The sequence below is a fragment of the Colletotrichum scovillei genome, assembly GCF_011075155.1.
Source record: "Colletotrichum scovillei strain TJNH1 chromosome Unknown Contig00010, whole genome shotgun sequence".
In the NCBI taxonomy this organism is placed as follows: domain Eukaryota; kingdom Fungi; phylum Ascomycota; class Sordariomycetes; order Glomerellales; family Glomerellaceae; genus Colletotrichum; species Colletotrichum scovillei.
Window position 1 is genome coordinate 567,951 of NW_023336268.1, and position 20,765 is coordinate 588,715.

Sequence of the window (20,765 nt, forward strand, 5' to 3'; positions counted from 1 at the left end):
CCTGCGCTTTGGGCGGCCATCACCATATTCCAGATTTGGTCGGGTTACAGAGTAGCTTAACCGCATATACTGGCTTTCGGCCAAGGGTCGTCAGCGTAAGGTAATAGGTTCTGTTGAATACTATCCATCATATCTCCGACATGGCATATGCGCATTGAGGAACGCAATGGCAATGTGTTCCTCGCGTGCGGCATGACTGGGAACCCAGATTGAAGCTGTTCGTTAATGCGTCACATGGTACGCCCAACCATGCGAACCCAGATACCCGTCCATCTTGCTACTTCTAAAAGACGTCTGAAAGATGACGCCGTGGGTGCTTACCTAGCAGGATGACGAGAACGCAATGTGATTCGGTACTTTGGCGCTGGTGATCGGCGAGAAAAACGCCGATTTTGACCTAGCATTTCCATTGGGTGGGCGTTTGAGTGAGGTCAGTTGTCCACTTTGAGATCGAGACCACCCTCGTCACTTCGCATAGAGATACCTTAGAAAGAATGGATAGTTAGAATAAGTGAGAAGAGTCTTGTTCGAAGGGCGCATGAGACTAACTTAGAGCTCTCATATTGCTCTATTTCATCCCCTCTCTGTCCCTGCAGATACTCCTAAGCATATGCCCGTCAGTTTAGCCAAGGACCTACTATCCAAACATCAGACACATCTCACAAGAACAGTCGAAACTCCCGACGTGCTCTTTGTTTCTTGGCCTGGGGGGGTTCAGATTCAGATCCAGTTTCCCGTCGGACGACACACACACAGAAACTCGCCTCGCTTCGTCTCGCCTCACCTCCCGACCTGACGCAGGTCATCACCGCCTCAAGTGAGACTTGACAACGCAGGCGGCAGTACACTACTGTGTACACTACAGCCCGAGTGGAGCTCGCCGCCCCCCAAGTTGGTGTTGTTCATCACTGAGGTGCAAAGGTACACAACTTGCGTCTCCTGTGTGGTCACACAACTCTATACCTATTTCTCACTCTTCAATATTAAGCGCTGCGACTGTCAACTTACCTAGCTGCTCGTCTGCCTCACCCTCCATAAGTATTCGAGGTGCTAGACAACATTAAATATCAGACTATCTTGAGCTGCTGTGGTATCTATATAGGGGTTTGGGTGGTGAGAACAAGAGTGAGAAGCTCAGGCCAGGGAAGAAAGGCCCCATAACGGAGAGCGGAGAGCAGGTAAGCGCCGCTAAGAATGGAAGGACGGGACCCTGCGAATCGTTCCCGCCGCTTTCGCTTTCCACCTTCCCCCCTTCCTGGTCCCCTCCAAACGATCCAACTCTGGCCTCTGCTCCCCCCGTGCCCCTCCCCTCCCCCTCCCAGGCTGCTGCGGAGACACTGACCAAAACGAGCGAGCCAGCACCAAGCGGGCAGCATTTCGCATCGCCTTTCCATAACCTCAACTCTCTTTCTCTCTGCCGCCTACCATCATTACTTTGCCTTGTTCACGCAACACCAACAACCTCCCATCCCCTCCCCTCCTAGACGATATTGCAGCCTTTGCCATCACACCCGGCAATCTTCAAATTGCACCCTCGGCGTCTCTATTCTGCCATCAATATCCAGCTTCAACCACGTCGTCCCGGCACTCCGAATCGCTGGGTACGTCACTCTGGTGAGTTACTGCTGCTTCTACCCTTCTGCTTTCCCCTCCACCATCATTCAGCCAACCTACGTCACTTGTCACGCAAGGCCAACTGGACACACAAACATCATACATCCCGCTGTTGATATCTGCTTGTTCCCGTATCTTCGTCAAACCCTTTTCTTTGCGGGCTGCGCGCAGCACTTTTTGACCATCTGGTTGCGGTACGACTCTCGCAGAGCACATACCTACCTGCGCCATCTTGATATTAGACGTCAGTCACATAGCCACTAGCTGGCGCACTTGGTCGCCATACCGCCTGCCGCTCAGAGACCAGCGTCTCTTCCTCTCTTGGCTCCTTTCGTCTTACCTATGCGTCAATCCTCCTCAGCTCGGACCCGACCCTCTGCCTAGCCCCCGGTCGGTCTCGGACCATTCTGCCCCTCCATGGGCCCGACGACCGTTCACTCCAACTTCTTCACCTAATACTGACGATACCTTTATCAGACATCCATCTTCGCGACAATCCTCCTCCGACGTCCAAAACGCATCCAACGAAGACAGCTTCATTGCGACCCCATCGAACTCGATTGACCCTGCGTGTGGACCGGTACCTCTGACGTCTTTTCGAGGTTCTTTAAACTGGCAGGAAGCAAGCGTCGCAGCCTCTCCAACCAGGGGAGTGGTCTGCTGACTAGAATGTTCGGCGGCGGCTCTAACTCGGCTGCGTCTAAGGCGGAGAGCGACCCAAAAGAGGACCGCAAGTCGCCTTCGCCCGAATCCGACAAGGGCACTTCAGCCTCCCTTAAGTCAAACGACCAGGCCGCCAGCGGCGACAAGCGGAGTGGAAACAGCAGTCCCCCCGGACGGCAGCAAGATGGCGCTGCGGATAAGAAGCGCCGTGCCAGCGGTGTTCAAAGTAAGGCCGCGGGCTTGCTGGCTCATGCCAAGAACACCCTGAACTTTTCCCAGGTCGGCCGATCCAACTCGGATGTGAGCTCGCAGACCCCTCTCCAGAAGCTGGGCAAGCAGGATCCTGCTCTCGCTGTGCCTCAGGGCCAGCACAACAACTCAGCCGGCGATTCAGTTCCCGGCCCGCGTTCGACTTTCCGTGTCGGTGTCTGGGAAGATAGGAACAAAAAGTGCCGCCGTACAATGGAGGACACCCATGCCTTCCTCTACAACTTTTTGCATACCCCAGCCCCTGCCATTGATGGTAAAAAGAGCGACTCTGTATCCGACGAGAAGGATGCCTCCTCGCAAGAGATGGTTGAAACGGACAATGGATACTTTGCCATCTTTGATGGTCACGCTGGCACCTTTGCTGCCGACTGGTGTGGCAAGAAGCTTCATATCATACTGGAGGAAATAATTCGAAAGAATCCCAACGGCCCCATTCCCGAACTCCTCGATCAAACGTTTACTTCTGTTGACGCACAGTTGGAGAAGCTCCCTCTTAAGAACAGTGGATGCACAGCTGCCGTCGCCGTGCTGCGTTGGGAGGAACGGGTCCCGAGTGACCGCTCGGCAACCGGTTCTCAGGCTATTGCGCCAGCTACTGCGGCAGCCACGAAGGCTGCTAAGCTGACTTCAGAAGAGACCGCAGACGACAAGGCGGCATCAAGTGGTCCCGAGGCTACCCATGCCAAACTGAAGAGTGCAGCAAGCCGCCAGCGCGTTCTCTACACGGCTAATGTTGGCGATGCCCGTATTATACTCTGCCGTGGCGGTAAAGCGCTTCGTCTTTCGTATGACCACAAGGGCAGCGACGAGAATGAAGGAAAACGGATAGCGAACGCTGGCGGTTTGATACTCAACAACCGCGTTAATGGTGTTCTGGCCGTAACGAGAGCTCTGGGCGACACCTATATGAAGGATCTTGTCACTGGGCACCCGTATACTACCGAGACCGTCATTCAGCCCGAGAGTGACGAGTTTATGATTATTGCTTGCGATGGTGTAAGTACTGTGCTACTCAAGCAGTGAAATATGGCTAATTTGTATTCTAGCTTTGGGATGTCTGTTCCGATCAAGAGGCTGTCGACCTTGTTCGCAACATTGAGGACCCGGTTGAGGCATCGAAGCTCCTCGTTGATCATGCGCTGAACCGCTTCAGCACGGACAACCTGTCCTGCATGATTGTTCGTCTCGACAAGGAAGCTTTGTTAGAGAGCCAGAACGACAAGGAGAACGCCATTGGAATTGAGCGACCTCCGCCCAATCCAGCCAAGGTCAGCGAGTCCGAGAAGATCATTCGGGAGACGAAGCAGAAGATTGCCGAGGGAGGTGCCCCGGCCATTGGCGTCTCGGCAAGCAACAGTGGACGTGGGCATGACCCCGCGTCAATTGATAATGGCGACTTCAAGCCAACAACGCTGGATGGGACCCTTGAAGAGGAGCCTGGACCGATCGATGATGGCGAACCCCCGGAGGTTGCCCCTGACACGACTCCGGCTATTCTTCCCGCTGAGGTCGAACAGACTGATGCCGCAGCACCCAAGAAGAGTTCTTAGAATTGGTTGAGAGGAGCATTACTGAATCGTGGAGTCTCGTTGCAGTGGAATTTTGGGCATTGGCTTCGGTATCTGTTGAAGGGCAATCATGACCGAAGCATGAGGTGTTACGGCAGCTGATACACAACCCGGCATTCCAAGATGTTGTATGGGAGAATTCACTATTGGCAAGCTGGTGCTAGAATGGGGGTGCAAGTTGGCACAAGGCAATGAGGCGGCCCATTGATGAAAAGGGGCACCTGTCGTAGGCTATATGTACACCTAGCTATCACATGGCTTTGACTCGCGATTCTCATTTTGTCTGCTGACTATCTGTGAAACATATGGACTTGCACATGTGTACCCAAGTGGACGGCACGACCTCGTCAAATTTCTTCCTGGAAGGTTTCAATTCAGCAAATACGTTGTTCGAGATTATGTGCGTGAGCCACTTGCATCCAGGGCACGCAAACAATGCTGGGAATACGGTTGATGACACACACGGGCAAACAACTACAACCCGCGCCTAGATGGTTAAGATAACTAGAGCCAGAGCTCCGAGGCAGAACGTTAATGTGTTATATAGAGCACCCCTCCCCCGTCCTGGTCCTGAGTCAAGTAGCTTCTCCGCGCATCAGCTTTTTTCAGCCTTGAGCTACCCCGCGTACGGATACGCCGTCCCCGCCGCCCACCTCAGAGCCATAGCCAATTTGTGGACGGGGATGATGAGATAGAGGGACGGAATCCACGCTGTAGTTAGGCACTTGATGACAGGTATTGTGAGTGGTACCTGCGTAGAGTTTCATTCTCCCGGAGTCTTTGGCCGAAAGAGGGGCCCTTTTTTTCCGGTCTTCGTTGATTTGGGGTTCTTGGCAGCGAATCTCAGTTATATAGCATGGGCAGAAATTTCGGGTTTACTACGGATAAGCAAGTGAAGAAGTACAAGGTGAAGAGGATCAAACGGTCACGTAGTGCGCGATCACGGGGGTTGGTGAACGGACGGAGATGACGGGCATGAACCACGGACTCTCTGTGGGCAGGAAGGAGAGCTCGGATGTGCTGGACGAATGTGAGAGGCGAGTTGGGCAAAACGTGACCTGGGTTTGCTGCGCCTCGAGGGGGGAGGGGAGGGAAACGTGACCACGAGGACGCGGGTGTGCTTTGTCGCGAGTGGTGGCGGCGGTACTCCGTAGGCTGGGGGAAGTTTGGAGTTTGGAGTTGGCGGTGACCTAAGGCAGCTTGAAGGTAGGCTGACGAAGAGAGTACGGGAGGTTGACGGTCCATGGCCTGCAGTGAGGCAGGACGAACTGGTTGTCTGGGATGGCATGCCTACCTATTCGTACAGTCTGTCTGTAGGTATATGGTATTGACTCTTATGTGATTGGGTTGCAGGGATTTACGGAGAAAGAAGGATTATCGAGTAGGAAGCTGAGCCGGATGGTAAAGCGGTTTCTCGTTACTTCGCTACCGGTTGGTCCGGGTCCTCGGATGGGGAAGGACATTGGACATTGAATTTCCATCACATTAATGGTACCCCAGGTTCGGGTAGGTTCCCCAGACTTTTTCTGGTACAAGTCTCGACTTCCGGCGTGGGACGATGGGGTCACGGGATGCAACAAGTTGCAAGTTGACTAAATTTTTTCCTCGTGCTTGCGTATGGATGGAATGGAAACGCGACACGCAACAGGAATCGCCGGCGTCCCCAGGTGACCTCACCTTGGCTTTGCAGTGTGTACGAAGTACACCGAAGGCGCCGAGGGTCGAGGATCCATGTTTTTGCTGTTCTCTCGCCTGCGTCTCTGGCGCGGTGCACCGTTGTTGCGCCCGCTTTGGTGGTCCTTTTGGGTATCCTTCTTGGAGGACCTGGGGAGGGGACACCAGGCAAAATCAGGAAGGCAGGAACTGTTGGTTAACTTCTACAGTATAGGGTGTTTTTCTTCCTTTTTTTTCTCTTACCTAAAGTTTATGGCTAGCTTGGGTTTATTATGTACTCGATTCAAACGACCAGAGGTCGAAGTCACGGACGAGACAGCCCGTCTCGTGTTTGCTGTTCAAATGAGGGCAGACGAATGAATTGCCATGAGCGAATGAGAAATTATCTCTATATTCTACTGCTAGATTTTCCCACTTCTCATTCCTTCGTCTTAATCCCATCTCGTGACATGCTAAACATTCTTCTGATGATGGTCTCCGCAGACGATAGTGTGTTCCTTCCATTGTTACACAATCTTTTTTTTCTTTTTCTTCTCCAACGCCATTTCCATCCCGTATTGCACTTGCAACCCAGGTAGCAATCGCGCCAATCATAGATGGAACGCGAGACATACGCAACCCAGGGTACCTTGAGCCAATCCCCGTTGTCGATAAGGAAGAGAGGACAAGCTGCCCGTTCTTTCTTTCCTGCTTTGGAGATCTATTTGGACCAAGACTTGCCCGGGTTGCCTGGCACGCCTGGTCGGGGGCCTTGTCTGACCGAAGAGGTTCGCCAACTTACAAGTCTGGGTAGAGCAACGGCTAACAAGTACCCAAGGTACCTATTCTATAACCTCCCTACCTCTTCTCTGGCAATCATTGGCACCCGTCAGAAGCCAGAGCCGAGTGCGAAGCAGAGCAAAACGCACGAGTACCCATACGCCCTGTGTCTGAGAATTGTCTCTGAGAAATCCAGACGAAGGAATCGCAGCTTGACCTCCAGTTTGGTGAGGGACGCAGGCGCAACGTCCTTGCCCAGCCAAGAGAGGTACTTGCCTCACGTACTGCGTAGAGACTTGGGTACGTATCTGCAGTTGGTCTGTTGCACCTGCCTACCTGAAGTGCCTTAGGTACAGTACGTGAGTACAGTACGTGAGTACAGTAAGTGAGGTGTACAAAGGTACCTTACGCAGAAGAGCTCCTTCTCACCTTATCCACGTCCCCCAACCCCGCACCAGGTGGACACCAGAGGAAGGTAAGCTCCCTGCCCCAGCCCACCTCGAGGCAAGTGCCAACCAACCCCAATGGCCCCAAATGCAACTTGCAAGCCGCAGCGTTGCAAAAAAACGAAAAAAGATGCGAGGACAAAAAAGCACTGACCACCACCCCCAAAAGGACCACCCAGCTGTCCCAAAGGTCCCAGAGGTCCCAGACTCCCAGCACCCAGCGTGGACCGACAAAAACCACCCACGCCCCGCCCGTGGTGGCTGTAAACCCGTCTTTTTCCCCTCCATAAACCCGTTGCAAACCGACCTGACCGATTCTATCCATCAAAGAAACGTCGACCGAGTAGAGCCATCCATCACCCTACGATTGCAGCGAGACTGCCCCCCTTCGCCGGCCCATCATGGCCCAATACCACAACACGGCTGCATCCAACCTGAGCCCGACGACCTCCGGCAATCCCTCCACTGCTACCGCGACTGCAAACGCTGCCGCCGCCGCCGCCGCTGGCCAGGCTTCCGCCCCCCAGCACAAACGCGTTTATCAAGCCTGCATCCCGTGCCGTCGGAGAAAGGTCCGTTGCGATCTGGGCAGCGTCGATAATCCCCACGATCCCCCCTGCGTACGATGCCGTCGCGAGAGCAAAGAATGTTACTTCAGCGCAACAAGGAGGAAGCGCAAGGCCGAGGACGGCGAGGATCCCGAGCCCGAGGATGTCGACGACTACACAATCCGCAATGGCCGTAAGCGCGTTCACGTCAGCGGCAGCCCGCCCGTCGCCATCGACAAACGCCTCTACAGCGAGGTGCCCTTGACTCCAGGAGGCTCCATGGGCAGGACCCAACCTCTGCGCCGCCCTACAGATGGTGGTACCCCGAGCACCACGAGCCAGGCCGACAGCCGTCAGCGGAGCGACTACGTCGTCGACGATGAGCCCAACGCCCAGCTCGAGAACCGCGAGGCCCAGGACCTCATGCGACCTGGTGTCTACGGACCCCACGATGCTTTGGATCTGCTGTACAAGGCGGCTACGGATAGGTCAGTCCAGCTCAGCCATACCCAAGACGCGGCTGCTTACCACCCCCCGGCTCACAGCCCTGTGACCAACAACCACAAGCGTCACGAAAGCGTCGCTTCCATACCCGCCATACCACAGCAGCCCGTCATCGTCACGCCCGGCGCGACCATGAAGCCCGTGGGCAATGGCAATATACGGCCCTCGGTTCCCGTCGCTCTTGAGCCGCAACCCATTGACCCGGCTCTGACGAGACGTGATCTCTCCGGTGAGCCCGGCTACCAAGACGCCATCAAGGCCTGGGGGAGGTTTAGGTTTGTCAGAGCCGGCTGGTTTTCCGCACAGGAGGCCATTGACTACATTGACTAGTAAGCTTATCTGCAATTAGCCAATCTTTAATGATCATAGGCTAACATTTCCTAGCTACTACGAATACCTGTCACCACTTACACCAATCTCTCCACCGACCTTCCGCAATCCTGCATCTCACATCACCTTGCTCACGGAAGAGCCCATCCTCACCATCACACTGCTCACCATTTCCTCGAGGTATCGCAAGATTCCCGGCACAGGTGGCCAATGTCGGTCCAACGCCATCCATGAGCAGCTCTGGACATATCTCCGGGGCATGATTGAGAGGTGCCTGTGGGGTCAAGAGGCATTCGGGGGTGGGGTCGCAGCTATGGCCGGTGCCTCATCTGTTCCTGACGATCAAACAAGCAGCACAGCGCCCTGGCGTGGAATGCGAAAAGGCAGTCTGCGAACCCTGGGGACCATTGAGTCACTGATGATTCTCACAGAGTGGCACCCAAGAGCCCTCCATTTCCCGCCAGCTGAGGCCATTGACGAGCTCATGCTTCCGTCATACGAAGGCAGTGATCTGATCAGCACAGACGAGCACGGCAATCAGCGACCATCCGCTAATATCGGCGGGAAGAGACTCGACAGCTGGCTCGAACCAGCCTGGAGAAGTGACAGAATGTGCTGGATGCTTCTCAGCACCGCCATGGGTCTCGCATACGAGCTTGGTGTGTTTGACGACATCGATGAACTGCTGCGCGACGGTGCCATCTCCCGCCCCGAGTACGAGGAAGAGGTGTACCGTCAACGGGCGTACCGCATCAAGCGCCTTCTGTTGATCTATCTGTCCCAGCTCGCCGGTCGTCTTGGTTGGACAAGCATGGTACCTGAGGCTTTGCGCAAAAGCGATCCGGCGGTAACCCGTCGCCGCCCAACATCCACAGAGGGCACAACACCTGGCACTAACCCGTCATCCATGTCAAATGCCTTCAACTACATCCCGGACCTGGAGCTCGATGATCAAATAATACATTGCTGGGCTGGTATAAGCAATGCGATGCACATTGGCAACGAAAAGTTTTTCAAATCTCGCAAGCACACCACCGATATCATCCAGAGCGGGAAGTACACTGAGATGCTCAAAGACTTCCATCCGCTGCTCCAGGACTGGTGGAAAGAATTTGAGCGCTTCAGGTTACCGCCTTATATCAGACACATTCTGACCATCGAGTATGAGTATGTACGTATCTACGTCAACTCACTCTCTCTGCAAGCTGTCGTTGAACGGTGTACCAATAACGCTGGTCACACGGCGCATGCGGGACACGGCACCCATGGCAACCATAACGCCGGGAGCGCGGCACAACTGTCCCCCCAGACGCAAAACTACTTTGGTAAGCTGCCTCTGGGACAGCTGGGTGGCTTCGGCGCCAGTGATCAGGAGTACATCAAAGAGGTCATCAGCGGCTGTCGCAACTTGCTTCGGACGGTTGTGGAAGGTCTCTTGCCGGGCGATTATCTCAAGCATGCCCCCGTGCGGACATACTTCCGCATCATCAGTGGTGCCATGTTCCTGCTCAAGACCTTTGCTCTTGGTGCCCCACGATCAGACGTCAAGCTCAGCATTGACCTGATGGACGAGACTGTCAAGGCACTCCGCAATTGCATTGTTGACGATGTTCACCTGGGAATTCGATTTGCAGATCTCCTCGACTCCCTGACAAGCCGGCTCCGCAACCGTTTCATTCAGGCTCCTGCTTTAGGACTCGGGTCTGCGGATGGAAGGAGCCCGGATCCCCACGGGGTTACCAACGGCACCGCTGCCAACGGCCAATCGATCGGCGGTCCCGATGGTCAATCATGGGCGAACCACGCCTCAAAGTTACGTGACGGGCTCAACGCGCATGGTAAGCGTCACCCCCCCTTGGTCATCCACCACCTACCGTAATCACGGAACTAATAGTAAGAATTAGATGACCCTGCCAACATTTCCGCTACACCCTTCGACCTCAGCACTGGGACCTTTCCCTATCCCTCAGGCTCGGCCTCAGTACTGGGCCCGTCCACGCCGGCACCAGCGCCCGAGAACGGCGGAGCCACAAACACGACCAACAACGCACCGTCATCTACAACGGGAGGCATGGAAGGCCTCTTCGACTCGACTGACTGGAACAACCCAGGCAACGAGATGTGGTACCTGCCGCCCGGGCCGGCATTTTTCCAAAATATGGACAACACGGCTGTCGCCATGACGGCCGAGGGTGTCAACGTCGGCGGTCTCGATCTCCTCGAGTACATGGCCATGGACACCGGCTTTCCCGTTCTTGATGGTCCTTCATCGTTTCCCTGAACCAGGCAGGAGCAAAACGCAACGAAGAAGAATTCAACAAAAAAGCACACTTTCAAAAAAACAAAAAGGTGGGGATCTAAAGAAGACAAAACAAGATAAAACGGCATCCGCAAGGTGTGACTATCATTTATACACAAAATTGGGAGCAACGGGGCGCGGGAAAACTGCAAAATGAGGGGAAACGGGCGACGAAACTGCCTCGAAAGAAAGATAACGGACCGGCTGGCTAATGTAGCGATTATATTCTTGATTTTCTCATTTCTTACCAATTACACACGACCCGACAAAGTGGTCAAGGTCACGCGGTTACGCAAGCAACACCCATGAAATTTAAAGGCAAAGGCTGTTCTCCGTTGCATTGCACCTGGATTACCTTTTCCATCGAAATCAGCACGGCTTATGAGAATATGGTCTCAGATATACCCTTTTTTATCATACTTTGCCATCTTCAACTCGGATGCTCATTTAGCAAGATAGCCTCCGATTTATAGTGCGGGTGATAGTAGTTATACCAAAAATGTCAAAGATGCGATTCATACACACCTCTAGTCAGACATTGTTGCTCGGGATGTGCACAGTCTCCTCTCACATACCCACGTCACGTCGACATGGTAAACAAGCACGGTGAACAATATGATTACAACGAGGAGGCACAGAGCCGGTGTAACCTCGCAACGAAAGCCTCTAGCCTCTCTCTCTCTCTCCGTCTAGCCACTCCCGTCCAGTGTCGTTTCGTAGCTTCATTCCTGCCCATACTGCCCTACGATCCCCCAGAGACGCACAATCCCCCATCACATGAACGCAGGATGTCCCAATTCCCTTCCCCGCGAGTGCTTTTTATTCAGGTAGCATACACAAAATAAGACACAATACGCACAAGCACACAATACCACAGAAAGACGAGGGGCAGACCAAAAGAAAATCCGTAACTAAAGCCAAGGAAAAGCAGGAAGCCGGTAACGCCTAGCCAGATGCCATTGGTAAAGCGAAGCAGAAAGCCTTGAGCACACCCCATGCCCCGCGCCGCACCTCACAAGAGAATCCCTCATGTCGATTCGTCTGCCCGATCGTGCTCGATTCGGTCGCGGGGAAAGCTGGCGTCGGGAGTGGTGCAGAGATAGGTGATCTTCCGCGAGCGGTAGGTAGGTTACCTAACTGACAAGGCCCTTCTTGCTCTTTTGTGAGGTCAGCGGCCGGTCATATATATCCCAGCCCAGCCCACTTCCAATGCCCATGCAGTCCCATAGACGTTGCGCGCAAAGGCCAGTGCTTGTGGTTCAAAGATATTCAACCCAAGGGCCTGCGGAACCTAAACCCGAACGTATTTTTGACTCACCAAGTAGTCCCACAGGAGCTTGGTCATCTGATCCGACATCGTATACAGATCAATGGAAAACTCTCCCGCTAGAAGAAGCTGTTAGCTAAAGCGCAACTCGGTGTTTGTGATTACCAATGTCGATCCCATGCATCCCCCAACACAAGGAAAACTGACCGGCCAAGAGATCGACACCAGGGGAAGCAGGCGCAAGCTCACCATCGACATCACTCTTGATGTATGTCTCCGCTGTCTTGTTATCGTTGATGATCTGAATGACGCGGAGCAGGTCATCCTCATCCAGCTTCTCAAGCGCCTGGGCAATCTTTTCATAGTCGTACTTCTGGGCACCCTTCTTACCAGCACCACCCTTCTTCTTGAGGCGGTCATCGTCTGATGGCAACGGGCCGGTTTCGCGCAAAATTTGCTGCAGGGCCTGCGAGGGGTTCTTGAAGGAAACGGTATGCTCGGCCTCGTAGCGGTTCTTAGCGAAGTTGAGGTCGTGGCTGAGGGACTGCTTCGACTTTTCGGTAATGTAGCAATCGATCGTCATATCGAATTCACCCCATCCCTCGTTTTCACAACGGAAAGGAGGCTTGTTGAAGGCTAGGAGAGCCTGCGGTCAGCGATCTGCAATAGGCAAGGTAGCAATCGTAAGCAGAGTATACGAACTTTGGGTCGGGTTCTCAAAGGAAGGATGGAGGTTGTAGACGACCTTGAGGAAGCAGTCGGCCGGGTGCTCCTCACCATCCTCGCCGATAATGTAGACGTTGATCGACCATTTCCGCATGGGAAAATCCTCGACGGGAGACGGCTTGTCGCTAGATATGAGGAGATAAAGGTTAGGCGCTGGCGCTGTGATAGACGGGGTGTTTGCAAGCGAACTTACATGACATTCTGCTCGGTGACGAGCCTTACTTTCCTCTTGATCTCAAAGTCAGCATTGGAACGACGGGCCATGGTATGTCGGGAAGGGGCCATGGCGGTGGTAACGTTGATGGACTACGGTGTAGCTTGATCCCCGTTGAAGTTGAGCAAAAGGAAGAGGGAAAGGGGGTATGGTATGCCAAGATCAGATCGTTTGAGTGAAGAATGCGCATTATTCATCGTCCAGGCTGCCTAGGAAGCAACCATGTTGGGCTAGCCGACAGCGCAAACTGTCAACGACCATGGCGTTTGGGTAGAGCGAGCTGGTGGTGGTGATGTCGCAAATCGACGCGACGAAGCGCGCTGGTAGGAGAGGAAGGATTGATCGCAGTATCTTACCTCGACAATCATGATGAGCTGCTTTATCAACGCAGGATAGGGGTCAAGCAGGGTGTCGAGTTCGGAGAGGGGGGAGGTCTGGATGTGCACTGAGCAAGTGTGTGAAGTTCACCAGTTGGGATTTGGAGGTTTGGGACTGGAAGGCTGAGGGTGACGCTCGGGCCATGCAGACACCCAGGGTGTGGCTGGAAAGCTTACCGCGTGCAAGCGTGTTGCGTGTTGCGGGGAAGGAAGCAAGGACTTTAATTGAATGGTTGTCCCTCCTGCCCCTATACATGCTTTTTGTTTGCTCGACGTAACAATGTGGAAGACAAAGTCTTAAGGAGGCCTACTTCATCAGCAGCATGTCGTCTGTTAGGTTGGCCATAGCGATAGCGCTCATCAGATTTATACACGCATTTGCAACAAATTCACAGAAAAACAATCGGCTTTCAAGTGAGGGGGTATGATTCATCCGCGCGTCTATCTCTCCTACTGGAACGTCTAATCAATATAGAAGGGACTTTATTCTTGTTGATTTGTGCTGTGTAGAGTGTCTTGCTCCTAAGCCTTGATGCTATCCATCTGCGTATCAATGCTCAAAACAAACACCACTCGGTGCAAGTCTTTCTTGCACTCTTCAGCTTCTCCTCACCGAAGTGATCCAGCCTGCCTCGTATTGGGGGGTGTAAAAACAAGTTTGACAATGGTGCTAGTTTCGGTGTTGTTGCAGGGGGGGTCGGGCCGTTTTGATGACAGCCCGGCGTGCTGGGCCTTCCATCTTCATCTTCTCACGGAATCGGGAGGTTGTGGTAAATCTAAGACTCTTCGGCAGCGGGGGCGGCGGGGGCCTCGCCCTCAGCGGCCTTGAAAAGCTCCTCGTTGTCCTTCTGGGCCTTCAGGAAAGAGTCCTTGAAGAGGTTTGCGTCTGTATCCCCGTCAGCTCATTGCCATGCGACTATTTTTTAATACCGGCCATGGACTTACTTTCAGAGTTGGCAAAGCGGATGGCCAGGGTAACGGCCTCAGCCTCACCCTCGCTAACATCGGCGGCGGCGTTCCACACCCAGCTGCGGTCGGAACCGACGTTGGGGGACAGCTTCATCTCGGGAACGACTAGTCATCGTTAGAATATTAGTGGCGGAATGAAGTCTGACGCAACGTACTGTAGTGGTTGGCGCAGACCTTGAGGGTCTTGTCACGGCGCATGACGAGACGGGTCTTGCCGTTCTCCTTGTGCTTGAGCAGGCGGACATCACCAGTGCCGCGCTCCTTCCACTCAGTGGTCTCCTTGACGAACTTGAAAAGCTTGGCGCGCATCTTGAAAAGCTGCTCCTCGGCCTCCTCGTTGGTGGCAACGTCGACCTTCTCCGTCAGCTTGATGACGGGCTCGAAGTGGACATCTTCGGACTCGGGGGCTTCATCCTCCTGAATTTCCAACGTTAGCACAAGATCGAACACGCAACTTACCCCTGCATCGAAACAGAGCGTGCGATATGACGTACCTCGCCGTCCTTCTTTGCGGCATCGCGCTGGGCCTTTGCGCTGCCAGAGTTGTCACCGCGGTCCTCGTCCTCCTTCTTCTCCTTCTTGGCACCACCTCCGAACATGGAGAAAACGGAGGAGGAGGTCACAGGCTTCTCAGCCTCGCCGGTAGTCTGTGGACGGTACTGTCAGCCATCCGAACGTAGCAATATGGAGAACTGGATCGCGATGCGAGCGAGCAGAGAGTGCGCATCCCGCCCGCCCGTCACGAAGAACCCGTGAGATGCGGTGAGCTTTGAAGTATCTTCGTGTGGGAACATGACGAGGGCGAAGGAGCGAGTGCGCGTTGCGACAAAGGGGTGGTCGTACCTCGACGGGCTTGGTCTCCTCGACCTTGGGCTCGGTAGCTTCGGCAGAAGACATATTGATGAGATTTGCGAAGTAGTGGTTTTGGGGTGAAGTATGACGATGCTTAGATCTGCGGGTGGGAACGAGGAGAAAAAACGTTAGCTCGTGGACTTTGCATTACGACCAAATCTGCCCCTCATCGGGCGGATGGGCGCGACGACATGCTCGTCATCAAGGCCGACAGGAAGCGGACTGCGGGGAGCAAGACTCAAGAAGAATGAGACTTACCAGGGCTAGCAGCGGTATGTTCTGCAGTAAAGGGGGGGATCGGAGAGTGGAAAGCAAAAGATGATTATGTTTCTTCGCTCGAGGTGAAGTTGGGAGTGGGTTGGACAAAATGAGGAAACAGCCCCTCATTCAAAAGTCAACAACAAGAGGGCAGGAGGGGTGTCGGGCGGGCCTGGCCCTTGCTGTTAGGTGCCCAGGCAGTGGTCATCCTGCCATCAGCAAGTATCCTTCCACCCAAATCATGAGGCATTGTACATGCTGTCGCCGCTCCTGACTCTGTGGGGATGCACCTAAGCCAAAGCCCAAGCTGGATTCGCGCAGCCAATCACCAAGCCTGCTGCCTTTGCCACTGGGGACCGGGAGTCCCTGATTTGGGGATGAGGATTTTGACGCTATCTTGGTCATCGCCCGGCCCTATCCGCACTATTGAACGGAATAATCTTACTAGATGATTAACAGCGACTTGTTTGCTCGCAAGCCCGAACTATGACCGGACTGATTTCACCATTATAAGACCCTGTTGTGAGCTCTCAGACCGTCGGGCTTGTGTCAGTCAGTCAGGTAGGAAGAAACTTTTCCAGAAACTATTCAACTTGGGACCAAGTTTGGACGACGGATACAAGCACACGGCATCTCCAGGCACAACTTGCAGATGTAAGGTAGGAAGTTTACGAGACTGCTCGAAGAATCATTGCAGAAGCCTGCTCGTAGTCTATCATTGCAGAAGCCTGCTCGTAGTCTATCATTGCTGTCCATCCATTCATAAATACTGTAGCCGCCTCAAAGCGACTAGATACTCGGGAACGCGGCGGAGCTTTCCCTGACCTGCCTCACGTCGCCGTCGCAACTGCGAACAATATGTGGGAAGAGTGGGGAGAGCGGTGTGAATAACTAAACATTGAAGGGCGAATGAAGCAAAAAAAGTTGAGACAGCCATTACAGAACCCATACCGATAACTCCAGTTCCTTCCAGTCCTTGTCCCTAACTGGCCTCCAAGGTATCTCCATACTTGCGTGTAAAATCAGACTCATCCTTGCTGTCGGCACTGCTGCGTCCATCTAGAAAAGCCGGAGCCTGTTTGACATCTAGCCGCCAGGCGCTCTCTCTTCCGACGAGCTCGCATCTCCTTCTTCTCCTTATCCAGACGTTGGTTGTGGGCCTCCGTCGCTGTCAACCGCAGTTTTTCCATGTGCTTCTTGGCCTTGTCCAAGTAGACCTTATGCTCTTCCGTCTTTTGCAAGACCTTCAACGCCAGGAGCCGAGATTGGAGCTGGGCCTTCGTGAACACAATGTTCGCTCGGTCTCTAAACTCTTGCAATCGCTGCGGATTTCTCAGGCTCTGCAGGTTCTCAGATAGCTCTGCAGATCCCTTGACGATGGCATTCGCAGCGTTTGCAGCCCTCGCGGTGATGCGGGTAGACAACCCTCTGGCATCCGCTACGATAGTGTCCAAGCTCAGGAAGTTGAGGCTTGAGAGGTCGAAGGCTCGCTCCTCTGCCTGATGTGCGACACTGTTTGCTGTATCAAGGACATGGGAAGCCACCGCCTTGCCATATCCAAGACAACGCTCGAGGACGGTCTTTCCAAGGTCGACCACAAAGGTCTCATTGACCTTGGGCTTTCGAGTTGTATTGACCGCAATAGTGAGGATGCCATGCGCTTCCGACTTTGGGATTTCAATCAAGATTCCCTCGTCGGTCGAAGAGAATCTGGTCTTAATAGACCTCTCGCCCTTGAGGACATCGATAGTGATCGAATCTTTGGCAAGCCATGATGTTTTCGTGCCAGAGGGGATTTTGATCAGAATCTCATTGCGGCTGACCTTCTCCGCCGAGCATACGTAGGCTTTGTCAGGAAATTTGTCTGCAATGAAGTCGGCAAGCTCTGCGAACGGTGCAACAGCCGTGTTGCTAGTTGCCGACGCTTTTTGAGCCACCCGAATCGTTGTGGTGGATAGGTTGATTGTCGAAGTCGAAGTCGACAGTACTGTCGAGGTCAAGGGTGACAGTGTACTAGCTGTGGTAGAAGAGACTGTGGAAAGTGCTGGTGTGTTTGAAACTCCTGCCAAGAAGTAGTTGGAGAGCAGTGCTGTGGCGATGACGCTGAGGACCAGAAACGTGGTCTGGCCCACGACCCATAGGTCGATATCTTCCACGATCTCGACAGCGCGGCGCCAAGCACGATGAACAGTCTTGCTCATGGTGTTAGAGTCACACTTGCTCTTCCTCCAGTCTGCGTGATCGTAAAGGCCGGTAAGGTAGGCCAGGTTTCGATTCATCTGGCGAGCATCGATGTTGAGGAATGAGGTCAGGTCGATTGGGAGCTTGATAGAAGGCATGGCCCGGTCAGAAGACTCCACGCAGATGTGGATAGCGTGCTGGCTGATCATGTCATCCCATATCGCATTAGGTTGATGGTGGACCTCGTCGTTTGAAATGAAGACGCTAGGCACGGCGTGTCTTTGCATGAAGTTCCATGCAGCATTCCGGGTGCTTCTAGCAGCCTCATCGTCATTCTCCGTAATGTAGAAGATGGCGACATGGGGTAGCGTCCATGAAGGCTCAATGATAGATCCACTGGGCGCAAAAGCAGACTGGAAATTCCGATCACCGTCCACAGTGATGTGATAGACAGTCTCACCCAGGAAACGTTCGCCTTGGTAGACAACCTCCTTCGCTGCCGTGCAATTTTCGACCTTGATTTGGTATTGTGAAGTCTTCATCAACTCAACTTCGGGGACCTTGGGAGATCCAAGAGATGATATAGGCACAACGTTGTAAATGCCAGCATCTTCGCTGATGCCGCATCCATCCGCGGATGCAGATGCTGTGAAGGCCGAGGAAATTTTGTATATGATATCATGCCTAGCTGCATGGCTGCCCGTGTACATGATCCGAAGAGGCTCCTTTGTCGCTAGACAGTGTGGCGCCATTGTTTGACGGACTGCTGCGATGAGACGCTTGTTCTGGTCTGGGAAGTGAAGTGTCTTGGCGATGGAGGTCGACTGCTCCTCGGCAAAGGTGTGAATTGTATGTTTGACTGACACCTGCTTGAAGTAGACTGGGTCTTGCGTCTCGTCAAACTCGATGGACTGGACCAGCGGGGTTTGCTGGCTGATGTCCATGGAGCTGTCGACGCCCAAGGGCGGCGTCGGGACGCGGGAGGACGGATTGAGGAGGCTCTGCTCAGCGTATTGAATAGATGAGGCTCGAGACCTGTCTTGCGCGGCGTCCTCTGAGTCTTGCGAGTCCGTATCGGACTGGTTGGTCATGTCCTCTGTATGTTCAGTGCCAGCGAGGCTGTGGACGTCGTCGGGGCGGGCATAATCAAAAGAGCTCAACGACTCAGCTTCGGTGCCACGGCCATCCTGGCTCTCGTCGTCAGTGTTGATAAATTCGTATGTGCTCTCGGACAGTGCAGCGACATCTTCGGGTGCTTCTGAGGGAGTCATGATGTCGGGTTCGCTGGAGGAAATCCAGCTAGCCAGTTGTCGGTTTCCTTGTGGTCGGGGGAACCTCAAAGTCAGCTCAGAAGATGACAGGGTTGTCGATGCTGCCGGGCTGTGGGTAGATGTGTCGACGTCCGTGGTAGAATCGGCGCTGTGCTGCTCTTCCATACCGAGATAACAAGGGTTAGCCTTTTGTGTTATCCCGTCATGCCTCGGGAAGTCTGGAAGCTGGAAGGAATGGGATATGCTCGACAGTCGGCGGCTGTATGTGGTGAAAGGAATGAACGGAGTGGTTGTGTGATGGTTGTGGCGGTGGTGGGAGGATGGAGGGGTAAAGCGGGATATGAAGCAGGTCACGCTCGTGAGCTGACACAACGGACGACGGTTGAGGGGCGTAGAGGGGTTGCTTTTTCTTCGGGACAAACGACCTGATCCAAGAAATTGAACATCTAGGTAGCAAAGGCGATTCGGGGATGTAGAGAGAGAAAAAGAGATTCAACTAACTCTGGACGGGCCTTTTGGATGTGTAGGAGGATTGTGACGGGAGGTGAAGCAACCTAAGGTAGATGGGGGTACTCAGGTAAAGGTAGGTAGGGTGCGTCGTCAAGGTCGGTCGGCGGCAGGTGTTGCCTGTACGGTGTACCTGCCTGTCTGCCTGGCCTGCCTTGCCCAGCTTACCGAGAAGGTGCTCGCTGCTGCGTGCTTGCCAGCTGGTATTGCCTTGCGGAACCAAATGGCCAACGCGGGGTGGGGAAATGGCAAGGGACTGGAAGGGATAGGATGAGATGGGACGAGAAGGCGGTCGGTTTATCGGAGGTGACTACCTTACCTTAGGTATGACTTGGGGATGTCACGCGGCTGCCGCTATCGAGAAGTTGCGACAAAGATAAGGAACAAGGTACAGTCTGCTAACCTGATGGCGTTGCTCACGTTTGGTCCTAGCCGTCAAAGCGTCAGCGGGCCAGGGTTTGGATTTGGTGGTTTCGTTCCGGTGTTGGTCGTTCCGGAAGGGAAGTTGAGTGCCCTGTGAAGAAGACAGAACAGAAGACGATGGGAAGTGAAGGAAGGAGAGATGTGGTGGAGGAATACCGACAGTTTGTATCGGGATGGATGGATGCACCTCAAGGGCGGTGGGTGGTGCGGAGAGGAGAGAGACATTCAGGCCGGGCGCACCATCAAAAGGCAGAAAGGCAGCTGAAAAGGCAACGGGACGGCAGTCGAGACACGACCGGGCGGTCCAGGAAGGTACCTTTCTGCCTTCCTTCCTTCCTTTACCGGACCTCATATCCTGCCTCACCGTCCGCAGTTTTGGAGCGGGCAGGTGGCACCAAGTCAGAATAGCACAAAATAGCAAGAACTGTCAAGCGCCAAAGCTGAGATAAGTGCACAGTTCCATACCTAAGGTACCTTACCTATTTACTAAGGTAGGTAAGGTAGGTAGGTAGGTACTCGTGCAAAGTACCCTGACAGCCATATCATCTTAACAGCCGTCGGCCAGACGCATCTCATGTGCTCTTTGGAGGTGGGGGCGGGGTCCATTTCGCGACCGAGTAAAGGCGCAACAAATGGCGTTCATTTCACCTTGAAGGGCCACATCTGGCATTTGTAAAGCCGAGTATGCGTCACTCGCTCCGGGGCCTGGATACCTCGCGTTCAAATGGAATGTCACTGGCAACTGCCCCCCGCCCACTTTGATTGCAGCTCGTCACAGGCAGATCCGCATCATTGTACCTCTTATCGATAACAAGCCGGGGGAAATCGGTGCCAGCTGCAACTTGCACCACGCACCGCGCAACCGCTGCGACCTGCCATGGTGGGGTTCCTTATCCACTAGCCCACTATCACCCCGCCTGTGAACCGCTGTTGGTGCCAACAGCCTTGGGTTAGCTCCAACCCCTACGGGCCTCGGGTGGCATCTCGACGGAGGAAGATCCGCTCACTCCCAACATCACCTCTTAGCTTCCTTTTCAACATGGAT

At 53.9% G+C, this 20,765-nt stretch overlaps 5 protein-coding genes across 5 annotated transcripts; 2 read left to right on the plus strand and 3 right to left on the minus strand.

The window, feature by feature from the left end:
- The first annotated feature begins 1,117 nt into the window (after positions 1-1,117).
- HER10_EVM0007145 (protein phosphatase 2C) lies at positions 1,118-4,450 on the plus strand. The gene is made up of 2 exons (XM_035476711.1): positions 1,118-3,543; positions 3,594-4,450. The coding sequence occupies exons 1-2, from the start codon at positions 2,284-2,286 to the stop codon at positions 4,095-4,097; spliced, it is 1,764 nt and encodes a 587-aa protein (XP_035328152.1). The 5' UTR covers positions 1,118-2,283; the 3' UTR covers positions 4,098-4,450.
- A 2,214-nt stretch (positions 4,451-6,664) lies between these two features.
- Positions 6,665-11,154, plus strand: HER10_EVM0013092 (uncharacterized protein). The gene is made up of 3 exons (XM_035483205.1): positions 6,665-8,375; positions 8,431-10,214; positions 10,281-11,154. The coding sequence occupies exons 1-3, from the start codon at positions 7,396-7,398 to the stop codon at positions 10,655-10,657; spliced, it is 3,141 nt and encodes a 1,046-aa protein (XP_035328668.1). The 5' UTR covers positions 6,665-7,395; the 3' UTR covers positions 10,658-11,154.
- Positions 10,665-13,432, minus strand: HER10_EVM0003263 (YEATS family protein). Its single transcript, XM_035482922.1, has 5 exons — positions 13,239-13,432; positions 12,862-12,896; positions 12,645-12,793; positions 12,192-12,578; positions 10,665-12,061 (listed from the first exon to the last, which is right to left on the minus strand). The coding sequence occupies exons 1-5, from the start codon at positions 13,248-13,250 to the stop codon at positions 11,967-11,969; spliced, it is 678 nt and encodes a 225-aa protein (XP_035327781.1). The 5' UTR covers positions 13,251-13,432; the 3' UTR covers positions 10,665-11,966.
- Positions 13,433-13,676: 244 nt separating this feature from the next.
- Positions 13,677-15,432, minus strand: HER10_EVM0001532 (RanBP1 domain-containing protein). The gene is made up of 5 exons (XM_035471277.1): positions 15,072-15,432; positions 14,723-14,875; positions 14,384-14,645; positions 14,205-14,333; positions 13,677-14,145 (listed from the first exon to the last, which is right to left on the minus strand). Exons 1-5 carry the CDS (start codon positions 15,123-15,125, stop codon positions 14,036-14,038), a joined length of 708 nt encoding a protein of 235 aa, XP_035327612.1. The 5' UTR covers positions 15,126-15,432; the 3' UTR covers positions 13,677-14,035.
- Positions 15,433-16,045: 613 nt separating this feature from the next.
- Positions 16,046-19,920, minus strand: HER10_EVM0007235 (uncharacterized protein). Its single transcript, XM_035476797.1, has one exon. It carries the CDS (start codon positions 18,788-18,790, stop codon positions 16,367-16,369), a length of 2,424 nt encoding a protein of 807 aa, XP_035328162.1. The 5' UTR covers positions 18,791-19,920; the 3' UTR covers positions 16,046-16,366.
- Positions 19,921-20,765: the final 845 nt, after the last annotated feature.

Bases quoted from the DNA above. Each gene is read 5' to 3' on its own strand.
- HER10_EVM0007235 (XM_035476797.1), bottom strand. From the start codon at position 18,790: ATGACTCCCTCAGAAGCACCCGAAGATGTCGCTGCACTGTCCGAGAGC.
- HER10_EVM0001532 (XM_035471277.1), bottom strand. From the start codon at position 15,125: ATGTCTTCTGCCGAAGCTACCGAGCCCAAGGTCGAGGAGACCAAGCCC. The intron at 14,876-15,071 runs GTACGACCACCC...TACCGTCCACAG, and splicing joins AGGAGACCAAGCCCGTCGAG to ACTACCGGCGAGGCTGAGAA. The intron at 14,146-14,204 runs GTAAGTCCATGG...ACGGGGATACAG, and splicing joins CCGCTTTGCCAACTCTGAAA to ACGCAAACCTCTTCAAGGAC.
- HER10_EVM0003263 (XM_035482922.1), bottom strand. The intron at 12,794-12,861 runs GTAAGTTCGCTT...CCTCATATCTAG, and splicing joins GTCACCGAGCAGAATGTCAT to CGACAAGCCGTCTCCCGTCG. The intron at 12,579-12,644 runs GTTCGTATACTC...AGGCTCTCCTAG, and splicing joins CTTTGAGAACCCGACCCAAA to CCTTCAACAAGCCTCCTTTC.
- HER10_EVM0007145 (XM_035476711.1), top strand. From the start codon at position 2,284: ATGTTCGGCGGCGGCTCTAACTCGGCTGCGTCTAAGGCGGAGAGCGAC. The intron at 3,544-3,593 runs GTAAGTACTGTG...TTTGTATTCTAG, and splicing joins TGATTATTGCTTGCGATGGT to CTTTGGGATGTCTGTTCCGA.
- HER10_EVM0013092 (XM_035483205.1), top strand. From the start codon at position 7,396: ATGGCCCAATACCACAACACGGCTGCATCCAACCTGAGCCCGACGACC. The intron at 8,376-8,430 runs GTAAGCTTATCT...AACATTTCCTAG, and splicing joins GCCATTGACTACATTGACTA to CTACTACGAATACCTGTCAC. The intron at 10,215-10,280 runs GTAAGCGTCACC...AGTAAGAATTAG, and splicing joins TGACGGGCTCAACGCGCATG to ATGACCCTGCCAACATTTCC.